Genomic DNA, 15,789 nt, shown 5'->3' with positions numbered 1-15,789 from the left:
GAGGCCAGAGCTTTTGGTATTTGGAGATGGAAAGTTTGTTAGGACGCCAGGAAGTTTGAGATCACATAGGAACAGCATATCCGCCCTGAGAAGGTCCAAAGCCCTGTGTAGATGAGACAAAAGGGAGTGTTTATAAACTACATATATGTGCATTGAATCTTCATTTACACATAGTCTTCTTCACTCCCATCTATATTTTCTCGGGAGGATATAGTCTCATATTTACTTCTGGCTAGCTCACTCCATATGTGCTTCATATCCCCTAAGGTCCATGTCTCATGTCTCATGTTTTACGTATATACACATGATCCCATCATGAAGACCTGTCCCCTGCAACATGCCATCTAGGAAGTTTCCTCTCTAAAATAGTTCCCTGGAGGAATGCTTTTATAATGGTTAAAAGACATTTATTTTGAAAAGAATGGAATGAAAACAAAAAAAAGGTAGTTAAATTATAGATACTATTTAACTTGTGACATGGTCAAATGGTAATCATTAATTGGTTCTGTTTTATGTCGCTTTTATTACTGCCAATCACAGCCAAGTGATCTAAGGAAACATCGGAGAAAGGTACTGTACACTTCTTTGATCTGATTACTAACTGAACATTGTTTTTTCTGAGATTTAAAATTATATTTCTTCTAACTGAAGCATTTTATAAAAAATATTAAAAGTATTTAAGTGTTTTTGAATTGTTTAAATATGATCATAAGAGCAAATGTCTCAAAATAAAATTGTTTATGCTTTCTAGGATAATGATTAGACTGTGGGGACTAAAATATCCCGATTTCCCACAGAATTTTTAGATCTCTCTTGGTAGAATTAGATAGTTTACTGTCGATATCTAGAACAACAATGATGCTTGTGTTAAAATATAGGTTTTACCATTATTCAGATATATAAGACCAACAAATCAAGAAACAATTGCCAATAAGTGATAGCTTCTTGCTTCTACTTCCCAAGAGCAAGGGACCTGCTTCACTATGCCGGGTCAATGGGAAGCACCAGGTCAGCAGTCAGAAAGAGTGAGAGGAAAGCATGGGAAGGAATGTTTATTGTGGTTTTTGTAGGAATGGAAAGGCAGGGTAAGCAGGTTTAAGATTGGCTAGTTTGAACAATTTCAGTGGGCTGTAGGGTCTAGGGGCTCTCTCTAGTTGTCAGATACCTGGCCAGGGATGATTAAGACAGAGGAATAGTGCCTCCTGGAATGTAAGAGCCAGATAGAGAAGAGGATCTGAGGTACTGATGAAGATGATTTGTTTGCATATGGAAGACACACTCCAGGAACATAGTTACCTATCTCTAGGAATTAGCTAGCCCTGCGATGGGCATTCTCAGCATGGTCTCAGATACTAGAGCATCACAAATACAGAAAATATAAAAATAGAATTAATATACTACTTTACTGCTTGGAATGAAGTCAAGAGAATAAATATTGGTATAGGAAACAAAATGCACTACAGTTCTGATTCACAAAATGACAACTTGTTAGATGACTGAGAATGGCAGAGCTCAGACTCACAGGATATCAGATGGGACAAATTTCAAAGGTTCAACCTACTATCCAGTACATCAATCTATTTTCAGCATCTTCAAGATGTGGTAGTCAGCCTATGCCCAAATAATTCTGGAACCAGGGAACTTTTTTTAAATTAAGGGAATCCATACTATGCTTACATGGCCTTAGATTGATTGAATTTCTTTTTATTTTCCATTCTCTATCTTCTTTTAGCATCGTCTCCTGGACACTACCAGTTAGTTCTCAGCTGTCAAATTTACCATGCATAATGTTATTACTATTTTTCTTTGACCTCTTCCACCACTTAAAAGGATTATACTGGGAATAAAGGAAGAAATCTGAGCAGATGATGTAAAAGAATTTCAGTGTGTGTAAGGAAAACAAGATCATAAAGGAAGGTCCCATGCAGAAATATAGCCTCAGGGAATTCAGGGAGTAAAGAGATGATTGGTAAGAAAGGTAGGTCATAAGAAAGAAAACCACAAGTTAAAATTTGTTTTATATATATATATATATATATATATATATATATATATATATATCAGGGTAAGGAGTTATATGCATGATTTAATTTGTACATCAAAAGGACAAATTAAACTAAGTATTATCACTTCTATTTTATTGATGAGGAAATTTAGTCTTAGAGTAGATAAGTAATTAGCACATGTCATTCAACCAATAAGAGAAACCAAGATTCAAATCCATCGCTGATTATGAAGCTTTTCTCCTCCACTTTGTTTATATAGTGTGAGTTCTAAGTGTTATTCAGAGAAATGGTTTGTGTATGATGTTTTTAAGAGCTGATATTTTGGTAAAGTTGGCCTAGTTTGACCCGCCATGTGGAGAGAGGAGGGCATTTTATGAGTGTGTTTCAGGAAAACATCTGAAACAGAAGTAATCAGGCTTCACAGAAACAATTGTGGAAAACAATCATGGTTAGATAATGGAATTGTGAAAACTTAAGTACGTATTAGGAAGAGTTTAGAAATATGCTTTATGAGTTTAGATGAGATGTGAGTTTAGAAAGGGTTTTCCATAGTGTTGACATCATGCTGAAAGCAGTTCCTGAAAACAGTTCTTCTGGTAGCACTGTGCTCTTTGAAATGGAGAGAGGAGATCTTATTAAGATGACTGCCTAAGCTGTTAAAAGTAACCTAGGCTTAAATGACAAGAGCCCAGACAAACAATTTCATTAAGTTTCTCCAACACATAGTCTTTATCATATATAACACACTTATGCATAATAGCTTAATGTAGAAACTAGCAAGACATGGTATAGACAAAAGATGAGAACACAGCTTTAAACATTTTGTTATAGCCATATTGAGAAATTTCTTCAACAGAACTTCTAGAACCGTATATCTTTTAGCTATGCTTTCTACAATCTGTCTTTCTCTCTCACTCTCTCTCTCTCTCTCTCTCTCTGTCTCTCTCTCTCTGTCTCTCTCTCTCTCTCTCTCTCTCTCTATATATATGTTTTAATGCACAATGGTGCTATGAAAAAATGCAGCATTGTTTTTAAAAATATCTTTATTGTACAATTAAGTTGATTTTTGAAAACTCTTACAGTTCTATATATCTCTGACAAAATTTATGGTATCCTGAATTGTTCTGGACTCTGAACTAAATTCTTTAAAGAAATCCCTTCCATCCCATCTGCTTATGGTGCTCTGTATGCCTTTGTCAATTTTCCCATGAGAGGTAATGAAATGAAAAAATTTGCAGAAATTCTGTTCTTACCTTTTATTATTCTCACTTTAAAAAGAAAGCTTTTTTCTTATAAACTGCAACTCTTTTTTGAAACATCTGGGAACACATTTAAATAGCCTAATTTAAAACACTTTATCTGATACAGTTATATTTTGCCAACTTCTCACTTCAAAAATCTCCCACTTAAAAATGTCCATGTTATAATAACCTAACTATGCATATTTTAGTGAATTAGCTCAAATATGTGTTCAATAACTTTTTATAAAGCTTTTACATTCTGATATATTCAAATGGATTCCAAGATAGCTGTTTCATAGTCCCTGGATATTGATCTATGGTGTTTACTTACTCTTAAATAATATATTTGTGTAGTGAGTCTATTTCTGTGTCTGTGTGTGTGTGTGTTAACTGGAGTGTCTTAATTTTTAAATAGTTATGAAATTCATACTCTTTAATAATGTGAATTTATATATGTAATACCTATATGCCCCAAGTTTCTTGTTCTGCTTTTATACTAGAATTACTCAAATAGCCTTGCTTTATTGATTCTCCATTTTCATCAGTTTCAGTTGAAATTTAGAAAAAGTTCATCTGACGTATGTTTTTGCTTCTAGATTGCAGTGGTAGAAGAAGATGGTCGGGAGGATAAAGCAACAATTAAATGTGAAACTTCTCCTCCCCCTACCCCTAGAGCCGTCAGGATGACTCACACCCTCCCTTCTTCCTACCACAATGATGCCCGAAGGTATGACTCTCCCAGCACACTGCACATTGTATGTTCTCTTTCCAAAAATATTCCTCCTTCTTTCAGTATCAAACAGACTACTTAAAAATTTATATAAAATTTTTGATTTAAGCTATAATTCTGCTCCCTCTCCACAATGTCACTTGTGAAAAAAACAAATTTTCATTCTGAGATCAAATTTTCAGTTTTAAATTTAACTGTATATTTATGGTCTTGTTACTAGCCAATATTTATGAGAATAGATTTTCTACTTTTAGTGGATATTTCCTATTAAAACGGAGTCAGACTACAGGAAGGACTTATTAGAATAGTTACAAAAAACTAAAGGATTCTAATACAAGACTATAAATCTGGCTTCTAGTATAAGGATAATTAAGGTCTGAAAAGTCCATGCTTGTACCCCGATTACTTTTAACAGACAGGTATGTAAATCACCCTATTGGTGCTGCAAGTGCCAGCTATAACAGCTCCTCCTTAGAGAAGAAAAAAAAAAAAACACATTTGCCGAAATATTAAAAGAAAAGTTTACATGGGGAAATACCCCATTTGTCATAGCAACTCTTCATACTGTCCTTTCCATCTGCCTAAAAAATTGAAGCAGATCTCTATTAATGCCATAAATAAGTCTAAGCATGCAATTTACATCTTAAATGTATGTTCTTTCACTGTCATCAATTACAGCATCTCTGAACACTTAACTGTTATAACCGAATGTAGTGACTTAACGATTAATACTTTAAGAATCTGTCTTCTAAATAGTATGTGTTTTACAATAAACGGTTTTGAAAACAGAGCTTTCTGTGCCAGCCGACTTTTTTTTTCCTGTTTTGTTTATTTTTAATTTCTAATGTGAAAAAAGTTATTCCAGATTCAAAATTTATACTTACTTTACTCTCAAAATAAAAGAGTGAAATATATTGTAATATATGAAAAGCAGTAGCTTTTGGAGTTTAGAGAATATGAACTCAGATTAATTTGGATGAATAAAGTTAAATAACTCATCACAATATTGTCAAATTAACAGCTGTAAAGAAGGATAACAGTATCATTGAACCTACCCTATTAATACAGTGTCAGATACATTGACCAGGAATGGAACCTAGATCAGCTTGCTTGGAAATAATTTCAGCTTATCATGTACCTAAAAGAATACCTGAGAACTGTAAGAAAAAATATACAGTGATCACTCGGGTATATGATTTGTTACTTCAAAATCTCACAGGTGATTTAAAATTCAATGAATTAGTCTCCAAAACTGAGAGAGAGAAAGATAGCTAGAGGAAAATCCAGTAAAACCATGGGCTAGAATAGAGCATAAACTTTATTAGCTATATTTAAATTTCTTGTCATAGGTCATTATGTTTAAGATCTAAAAATCAAACTCTGCAAGAAGGAAATAGGTAAAGAGTCAAGGGCTAATTTATAGAATTTATAAGTTAATAAACCAACCTATGTTCATTGATTAGTTTGATATTGTATGAAAAATAAGGAAAATATATTTGAGAAAAAAAGAAATTTTTCTAGAGAAAACCTGGAGGCTCAGGGCCCTAAGCCTGAGGAAATCACACTTTAATATGCTTAAGAAAAAACATGGGAAAAAAGGAGAAAATAACATTCAAAGTGTACTTGTTCCTCCTTTCGTACTTTTATCAAGGAATTTAATCTTGTGTACCTTGTGGATGCTACACCAAAGCAAGCAGTTTGTCCTCTTTCGTGTTTTACAGTAGTTTAACTGCCTCCCTCGAGGCTGAAAGCCTTGGGCTTGGCAGTGCCAACAGCAGCCAAGACTCTCTTCACAAAGCCCCCAAGAAGAAAGGAATCAAGTCTTCAATAGGTCGTTTGTTTGGTAAAAAAGAAAAAGCTCGACTTGGGCAGCTCCGTAAGTATGCATGTTTGACTTTCCACTGCCACTCATTTTCCTCACTTCTTAGCATCCATCTGTCTTTCGTTCCATTTCTCATATTTTTATTTTTTTCCTACCTGACAAACTTTCTGTTTTAATCAGCTGTATTTAATCCAATACAGCTGAATCAAGCTTGACAAAACTTTCAAAGGAAGAATACTGTAAAACTTTCAGTCCTTTTGATTTCTCTGTTAATAACAATACTAGAATTTATGTAATGTTAACACTGTGATAGACACAAGGACCCTCTGAGGCAAGTGATATTACTGTCATCCTTATTTATTGATGAGTAAACAATGTATTAGTAATTTGCAGAACTGAGATAGTTGTCCTAGGGCCATGTTTCAAAACCAGCTTAAAACCATTGAGTATACTGCATAGATGTGTATAAGAGCTTAGCTGTGTGAATTTAAAAGCTTTTCTGTTGAAAAAATTAAGAAGCCTACAAAAAATCCAAAAGAATTCTTTTTAGGTCAAAATAAAGCATTATAAATGGCATAAAATGTAAAAAAAGGCAAGGTTTCTTTGTTTTAAACTGTCACAACTTTCCACTGACAAACTCAACAACATGTAGGTGGAGAGACAGAGGGAAGAATCTGGCAATAGAGATTGTGTTAGAATTAATTATTGTTGGTGACTAATTGAATAAAATAGATCAGTACGTTTGAAATGACCCTAGGTAAATATATAAATACATAGATACCTTGTTAATAGATGGATGGATAGATAGATAGATGGATAGATGGAGAGTCTGAAACAACAAGAATATGTGAGATGTATTTTCTAAAATGATGATATATACACTTGATCTTTTTTTTCTTTGGTGTCTTTCTACATATTTACTTTTTTTCTGAAATCTCTTTTCATCATCTTGGTTATTTATGATTGCCTCTTCTTTTTCTCTGCTCTTCTCCTTCTATTTAATTTAGAACTAGAGTTAAGTTACAGGGAAAAGGATTTAGCTCCTACCTCTAATAGTAAGTGATGAACAGAATGATACAAAGTTCTTAGCACTCCCTTTGGATTCTGAAATAAAGGAATTATTATTCACAAGTAATGTCCCAGCCCCTAGACTTAGTTTCCTGCCCTGGCACCGCAAGAATTTCTGAGAATAATATTCATTTTTGCAGATTTACAACCGTGATATTATTCAAAAATATCTTTCCCCACTTCCACAGCATGAAACCCACACAAAACATCAGAAACCATAGGAAACCGATGTTTATAACACATGAGTAGCCAGTTGTGTGATTGAGCGTTACCATCAGGAGAATTAAATCCTCTTTGGGTTTCTCTTTCTCAGGATAGGAACCCCTTAGGATATAAAAAAAGAAAAGTATTATTGCATAAGGAAAGAAAAGAAAAGGTGATTACTTGGGGGATATAAAATGTACATGCCAAGACATTGTTATAAAATTTGTTTTATTTTATTTGACAACTATTCATAGTCAAAATCAAGGTATCCAGGATATAATTTAAAGTCTAGAAAAATATAGAACCTTCTAGAAACTTAGCCTTTTTACCCATTTTCAGTGACTGTGTGTCTCTATGTCAGAACAGATGAGAAGGGAATCAATTACAATTAGGTTCTTATCAACTCCATCCAAGTCAGAAAATAGCAATAGCTATTCAAGATCACATTATAGTCCTGAGAGGATTTCTGAGCTCTGAGCAATTTTGTTTTACTCCATAGAACAACCGAGTATAAACAAAGCCAGTGTCAGCAGCATAGTAAGGACTACAATGCTGATGAGGAAGACAAAGACAAAAATCTATACCTCTGGAGCTATACAGAAGCTACACTGAGGGTGAATCAAAGCTCCTGGAGAAACCAAAAATAAAGGTCTTTATTGAAAATAATACTTGAGAAAATAAGAAGAAAACACAGACACAAGTAGGTTTCAGGAATTCATATTTTTTTCCAGAAGAAATGGTACATGGTACCACTAGTGCTTTGGTTGAGGGATATGGACTCATGTTTACTTGTGTCCTGAAAGATGTACATCCAGGTTGTGAGGGGAGGACCATGAAAACTTACCAAACCCAGGGGCTACCACTTAATGCTGCTGATTCACACATCAGAAGAAATTAGGGAAACATCTCTAGTGATCATGATTTTAATATCTTGATCTAGAAAATTCTGACATGGGAGCACTGTCAATGTTCTTTCTTCTACCAATGAAAATAGAAATAGAAGATAGGAAATGATGGCATGGAAAGTAATATGGTAGAGTGATGATGGTGTCAAAGAACCAAATTTGAAATTTTGGACCATGTCCCAATATTTAGAACTCTTAAAGAGTTTAGCTTATAAATGCAAAGAAACGTAAGTTAACCTGAGAGTAGCTGTGCTAGATGCCTTTAAATGAAATGAGGTGTGGAAGAAGAAAACTTTCTAAATAGAACTATGAAAATGTTCACTCAATTCCATCAGGAATGACAAACAGAAAGGGAGGAATTCTTAGTAATTCACAGAGAATAATAATTATAAAGGGGACAATATTTTCCTTATATAACAATCTGAAAAGCTAGGGTAATAAAGTGAACTTCAGTTATGAGTCAGTCAATGTGACTGCATTGATAACCACTAACCATGTAGAATCAAATTCAATATACATATAATCTATTTTTACAAATGTGTTATAGCAGAGGCAATATAAATGTGGAAACTCCAAAAGTCAAAGGAAGCAACACATTGAAAAGCATTTGAATAAAGCTAAAAATACTTTAAAGATAAAGTATTTAAAAAGATAAAACATATATATGAACCATGCCTCCTTGAAAGCCACAGTTGAATTTGGGGAGAGTGTCCTGGCAGAGGAAATATTCCTTCTAGCAGACTTAGGGATCTGGTTTTAGTTTCTCTTTCTCTCTTCTTTCTTCTTTCATTTTCCTTATATATTACAAGCACCAATATGAAAAGATGCAAAAACAGGTTCGACAATCTTATTGAGGGACACGGAGACAGCACGGCCAGTAAATACCTCTGCTTACTTCCTAGAGCATACAATAGATACAGGATGCAATAACACCCTTTAAAGACTTAGCAGCCGAATAACCACAGCTTTTCCCCCCTGAGTAATGCATCCAGATGCAAAGCATCTCTGATATTTCCATTAATCTTTTTTTTTTTTTTTTTTTTTTTTTGCGGTACACGGGCCTCTCACTGCGTGGCCTCTCCCGTTGCGGAGCACAGGCTCCGGACGCGCAGGCTCAGCGGCCATGGCTCACGGGCCCAGCCGCTCCGCGGCATGTGGGATCTTCCCGGACCGGGGCACGAACCCGCATCCCCTGCATTGTTAGGTGGACTCTCAACCACTGCGCCACCAGGGAAGCCCTCCATTAATCTTTAAACATGCTCGTGTCTAATCCATATTTTAAAGGTCATCATTAATCCTGCCATCTTCCCAAAATATTGACTTATCTTTTCCCTGCCCTTATAATCCAAGCTTAAGTGAGTTGTCCACAACTACTATTTTTACTTCCTCATCTGTCAATCACTTTACAACTTTCCATATCCTGACTTCCACACATAAAATCCTAGAAACAAGTTCAGTTTTAACCAATATGGAAGGAAAGGCTAGATAGTATCAAAGCAATTTGAGGATGGTAACAAACTCACAGCTATATTTATGATAATGTAAACTTAAGTAGTAGATCTGAAATAGGTGACCTCTTCCTAAAAACAGATTCTAAAAAATTTTGGTACAAAAGCTGTATCTAACAAATAATAGATATAAGTGAATGGCATAGACATGTAAGAACAATGTCAAAAAAGCCACCAACCAAAATAAACTACTGGAAAAACTGCCCAGACCAAAAGGGGAATTATAAAATTCTTATTTTTATTATTTTTGTTTAGTAATTTTAAAGTTTAAAGAAAATGAATAAACTGAAGGTGTACCTTATGTGAACAAGATATACAAATAAGTGGACCTATTCCAAAACTCACATTTTTGCCTCTATCTGCTTACTTGAAAAGCAAAACTTCATCCAGAAAAGAGGCACTAACAAGAGGACACTGAAGCCCAAGAGAGTTGATATCTTGAGGGGTGGGACAGGGGGAATGCTGATAATCCAAAGTCATTTATTTATTCCTACTTTGAGTGAATAGCATATGTTGAGCCAATGTGAAGTATAGAGTACCAACCATGGACTTTAGGAAAATGGTTAAAGCATGGCATTGGCGTCAAAGAACATTCAATTTAGTGAGACAGATAGTATATAAACATGGACAACCATTCATTTAAAACAAATCAAAAACTTGAATATGTTTCTGGCCCAGAAAAGTTTTACCTGCTACGTTGTCTGTCCTGTCAAGACAACCATGAACAGGAGTTCTGAACCTCGAGATCCATGATTAGGCATCAGTAACTGGAATCTTGACTGGCTTGACTTTTAATTTTATCTGAAGGCATCAACCTGTTTTGAAACAAAGCAAATTAAATTGTGTTTAAAATAGGCATATCAGATGAAGTTCATTTGTTTCTTTGACAAAGTTACTTGGTAACAGAACAGGAAAGGCATTTGCGTGAGCTGTAACTCATGACAGCCCTGTAGACAAGATGTCAGAATGGGGCCTGTGATGGAAAACTTTGGTGAGATTTATAACTGGTTGCATAGGCCTCCTTTATAGTGATGATAAGTGGAGTGATGCCACCTTGGATACAGGTTTCTAGTGGCAAGATTAGGATTCACTCTGTTCTTGATCCTCACATCCCCCAATCACTTGGACATGAATACTTTGACAGCCCAGTAATCTGATTTTTGGATCACTGATAGGGAAAGAAATCACAAATGAAAAAAAAAAAAAAATCAGTGTTCTTCCTTAAAGACTATCTCAAAAAACTGAGATTTGGAAGGTCCAAAAATATCCCACTTTAAAAGTATAACTCTCAGGAGCATTTTTTACAAGAAAATTTAGAATTTTCAGGTAACTCTAAAGTCAATATATAAGTCAGTAAATGTAGTCCACGTTAATAGATGTACAGCATTGAGATAAAAGAAGACTTTTCCATCCTGTTCGGCTGTTGTAAAACAAAAGCCAAGGAATAGTATCCATTTCTGTTTACTACACTTTCGGAGGCATATCATAACCTCGGAAAAAGGTTGGAGGAGAGGATTAAGCTGATGAGGACTGAAATTATGTGAGGAGTAGCTAAGTACAGGGGTATGTTTATTCTCCTTGCTGACCTGTCTGGATGGCTGATTAAGAATATCTGAAAAGCTGTTATGTGGCGGAATCTTTGGTCTTTTTGTTGTTGAGTGAGGGTACAAAACTGTAGCCAAAGTGTTAAAGTTGTAGAAAGATTAACCTCATCTCAGTGTAAGAAAGAGAACACTGGTGAGTCATAATTGTATACAAACAAGCTAGCTTGTCAAAAAATGACTTATTTGTCACTGGAGATGGTCAAGCAGAAGCTAGGTAAATACAAGTAAGAACTGTTGTGGAAGGGGTCCAAGAATTAGAAAGCAGTTGGACTGGATGATCTTTAAGATCTATTTCAACCCCAGTAATCCTGAATCTATGAAGCTCTAACATTTAAGCCTTAGGCCCAGCAACTCTTCCTTCTACAAAATATATACCATGAGTTATTTACTATGAAAATGCATATTATTTTTAAAATTACAGACTTTCAGAATTAGAAGATATCTAAAGATCATGTAGTGAGCCACATTCTATATTATACAGAAACTGAGATGATTTTAACAATCATCATGGCAAAGCAGCTGCTTGGTAGGAGAATTAGCAGTGGTTCCCAGATGTCACTTCCTGGTCTAGTGCTCCAGACAACATACTCGTGGGACTGTTTCCATCAAAAATTACCTCACTGAGCTCCTAGTCCCGTGGAGCATGTTTGGGAACTTAATGAAATTAAAGACATGATTATTTTTTTCAGAAAGTTTATAACTTCTTGAGGATATTACACACAAATGCATAAAAAGTAAAGAATAATTCAAGGCAATAATAAAAAAGATCACAGAATATATTATAAATTTTCTTATAAAACATATAGACATAATGTCAGTAAAAAGTTCCGATTATTATTAGTTTTTCTCTCCCTGGATATGTTTGATTCTACTAGGAACATCTAAGTGCCGTTTTCCTTCAGAATTGAAAAGGTTAAAGCTTGAGTTTCAAATAGGACCTATCTCTGAAAAAAAGGGTACTGAAGCCACATGAAAGGACAAATTCCAAGGGAAACATGATGGAAAGGAACCTGGCTCTTTTTATGGTTAGTTGGGAAGTGGGTACAGTCTGGGGTCCAGAGTGTGAAACCAAATTATTAATATCAAGCAAAAGAAATGGTAAAAATTGAGGGTCAGGTTACCAAGCTGTGGAGAGATTGGAAATGCAGAGATTAGGAGACAGCAAATTGAAGCAGACACAGCACAGGAAATGATCTAGGTTCCAGGGTCAAGTATCCAAGCAGAAGTGAGAGTTAGGAGTCAGAGCAATCAAGTACCACGCTTTAGAGGTAGTTTACCAGCTTAGGAAAACGGTAATAGAGAGTGAAGAGGTAGTGATGTTAAAAACATTTGCTACTTCTGGGGGAGTCATCTGTTCCATATGATTTTAACACATTTACTGCCTAGGAAACACCAGCCCTCCCAGGCCTTCAGAGAGTCCTAATAATAATGACTGTAAAGAAAAAAGAACAGATCACACGTGACTACCCTAGCAGATGTCAACAGTGAATGGTAAGCATAAAGAAAAGAGGCATTACAAGAAGGAAACAGAAATCAAAGACAGAGATTTTCAAGAATGGGGAATTGATCAAAATATAGCAAAGCTATGGAAAAATGGTAAAAACAGAAAAATGTATGTAAATTATACAGGTAGTATCTCTGATTACAGATGTATAAAATGCATATATTATTGAGTAAAAAAAATAAAAACTACTCTTGCAAATTTCCTTTAGGTATATTTGAGAAGCAATATATTTCAGAGACATTTTTGCCTGATAAATTGCAGTTTTCTTTCCTTTATTGTCATCTGTCAGATTATGTAATAATGGTCTGAATTCTTTGATTTGTTATAATCAGCATAATGAAGAAAATAATTTCACACTGAGAGAAACAACATCAACATTGCACCAGCATTAGTTAGCAAGCACCTTTCTACATGTAAAATTTGAGTGCCTGTGCTGGCCTTTACCCCGAAATTCAGATTATTCCTAGATGTTATGGAACTAGAAAATACAATATAATTTCCCAAAGTATCAATTAGAGATGAGTCATGCTCTGCATAGTGAAAGGGTCTTCTTTTGAAGAAAGCATTTTTTAGCTTCAATTGTGAATGCATTTATTACATACCATTTATGAAGCAGGCACAGTGCCTAGGTGCATCCTCCAGAGAACTAACAGACTAAGAGTCATGAAACAATTAAGTAATCACTTATAAATTCAAGTGCATTTAAAATCAAAATGAGTGGTATGGATTAATACCGAAGTGAGGTCAAGTAGAAGAAAGATGAAACTACTGATCAGCAGCAGACTATAGTCTTAATCTCCCTGGAATTAGAGTTCCTTTTTAATACGATAACAGGGAACCCTGCGGGAAAAATGGAGATACAGAGCTTTTGCAATGTGGGTTTTGGCCAGAAATTCCTACAGACTTGTACCTCAAGGGTCAACATGAAATATATTATTCTGATTGGAGTCTGAGGCCCAGGCATCATAGAGATATTTGCCTTCACAATCCAAACGAACAGATATCTCCAACGAGTACCATCCAAAGATCTGGGCATATGAAGGTCCTTCCTCAAATTCCTCAGCCTGGGTCTTAGGTAACCTCACAGTCTGTAGCACCTCTCTTGAAATTCTCTAAAACCTTCCTTCTGGTGCCTGGGAGAGGTTGGGGCAGGCAATGCCATCCGGGCAGAACACCCTCACCCAAGACCTGGACCTGTGTAGGTCGAGTCTCTAGAAGCATTCAAATTTTTTTTTTACCTTTCAGAACCTGTAACTAGCCAGGAAGGCAGTGCCATCTGGGCAGGGTGCCTAATCCAACCAAACCATGTGCACCTGTGTCCCTGTTTCTCCCTAACTCCCTACCTCGTATCTGGGGTTGACCAGATGCCTTGGGAAGCCAGCGACTTGCCTATGGGGTTGTTCTGGACCAGTGGCCTGACCCTGGTTCAGAAGGATGGTCTAACAATTGAATCACTCACTCCTGCTGTTAGAATGGTATCATATGAGATTGGACCACATTAGATTGTCATCCCACTAATTTTGGGTTACTCAAAATGTTTGTATAGAAAGGGGTTGGAAAAATATTTGACTAGGCCCCTCACACCCTAAAAGTTATTCTGTCTCAAACACTTCCAAGTCCTTGACAACCTCACAAAAGAGAGTGTGCCTGAGTGATAGAGTGCCCAGAGAACTTCACTGAGGACATGAATTTTGGCTTGGGCTTTTGCATATGCAAGCACTAGGGGGCCACTGACAAGGTGATAAGCAATTTATTATCTGAATGTACACTGGCTCATGGGACTCGAGCCTTCTATGCCTGAGCACTTTATGCCATGAGATGGATGGAGTTAATGATGCTCTCTCCATATTCCTAAGGGATCTCCTGGAGAATAAGTAACCCTTAGTATCCACCAGCCAGTGTTTCTCACTGGGGACTCTTGCCATTTCAAGATGGGCAAACTAAAGAATTTTCTACTCATTGAAGGAAGTTTAGATTTCTTGTCTCCTACCTAATATATATCGGTTGCACTTTGCAGTCGTTGTGACATCTAAAAATGTGGCCCTCTTCCTCCATCAACATATGCAAATATTTACATTCCCTCTGGAAACTGCTACTGTGTCCAGTATAGAACCACTACTATATAGCACTGCTGAACAGGAATATAATGCAAGCCGCAAATATAAGTTACATATGTAATTTTTAATTTTCTAGTAGCCATATTAAGATAAGTAAAAAGAGACGGGCGATTAATTTTAATAATGTATTTTATTTAAACCAATATAGAAAAAATTATTATTTCAACATGTAATCAATATAAAATTATTAATTAGATATCTTCTTTTCTTTTTTTTTGGTACTAAGTTTTCAAAACCTTTTGCATATCTTATACTCAGAGCGCTTAATTTGGACCAGCCACATTTCAAGTACTCAATGCCATATGTGATTAATGAATACATTGGTCTAGATGAGTAGATATTCCTAAAGTCCACACAGCCATGGGATCCCACTGATGCCTAGGAAGAATTGAAGCAGACTCTCACCAGATTTAGATAATCATCCACAGAGTAAAAGAGTTCATAAGCTGGTTTGACTGAGGTCATCCTACCAGTTAGCTGGTCAGGTGGTTGGAAAGACGAACCTGGGATTTATGGGGCAGATGGATCAGTTCTATGAAAGAATGTTTTTCTCATCTAGAAATGTTTTATTTGGGCTTAAAAAATGCACATAATTAGACTTTTGCTCCTGCTTAAGGGTACGGTTCTACATATGCTGCTTAAAAATAATTTTGCCTACTTTGGCCTTAAGTGTCATTTTCTATTGGCATTTTCAAACAGGATGTGTCGACAATTCTTTATTAAATTCTTTTCAAAGGATATTAGATTTTGAAGTGCTCAGAGTATTTCCAAGCTCCTCATGCTTTTTATTTTTATAATTTTATTTATGAGAAGAAAAGTCTAATATCTACTTTTTCTGGGTCTAGTTTTGACTCACAAAATTCCTCTAGAGCTCTCTTTGTTTCTTCTCCAGAGTGTTATTTTTTTTAAAAACTGTTCTTTTCTCTAATTAAAATGTTGGGTTCTTGAAAAAAATTTAAATCATAATTTATATGTTCTTTGCTCAGAAGGGCAAAAAGCCTGGTTCATTCAACCGTGTAGTGGTTGAAAATATCTCATTGTTTATAGAATGGGTCTACTCATCAATCTCTGTGTCCCCAT

The 15,789-nt window shown here is 35.6% G+C and overlaps 1 protein-coding gene across 9 annotated transcripts in view; it reads left to right on the top strand.

The window, feature by feature from the left end:
• The window catches only part of PPFIA2 (PTPRF interacting protein alpha 2), a 472,979-nt gene that overhangs the window by 393,490 nt on the left and 63,700 nt on the right, over nt 1–15,789 (top strand). For all 9 annotated transcript variants that reach the window (XM_029205874.1, XM_029205875.1, XM_029205877.1 and 6 more), the window contains 3 exons: nt 541–570; nt 3,844–3,974; nt 5,699–5,853. In XM_029205874.1, the coding sequence (XP_029061707.1) occupies nt 541–570; nt 3,844–3,974; nt 5,699–5,853 (316 nt within the window). The remainder of the gene's footprint in view (nt 1–540; nt 571–3,843; nt 3,975–5,698; nt 5,854–15,789) is intronic.

The sequence above is a fragment of the Monodon monoceros genome, unplaced genomic scaffold, assembly GCF_005190385.1.
Source record: "Monodon monoceros isolate NGI ecotype Baffin Bay Population unplaced genomic scaffold, NGI_Narwhal_1 Super_Scaffold_6, whole genome shotgun sequence".
Lineage (NCBI taxonomy): Eukaryota > Metazoa > Chordata > Mammalia > Artiodactyla > Monodontidae > Monodon > Monodon monoceros.
Note: the sequence above shows the minus strand (reverse complement) of the source record. Positions and strands in the feature narration are given on the sequence as shown.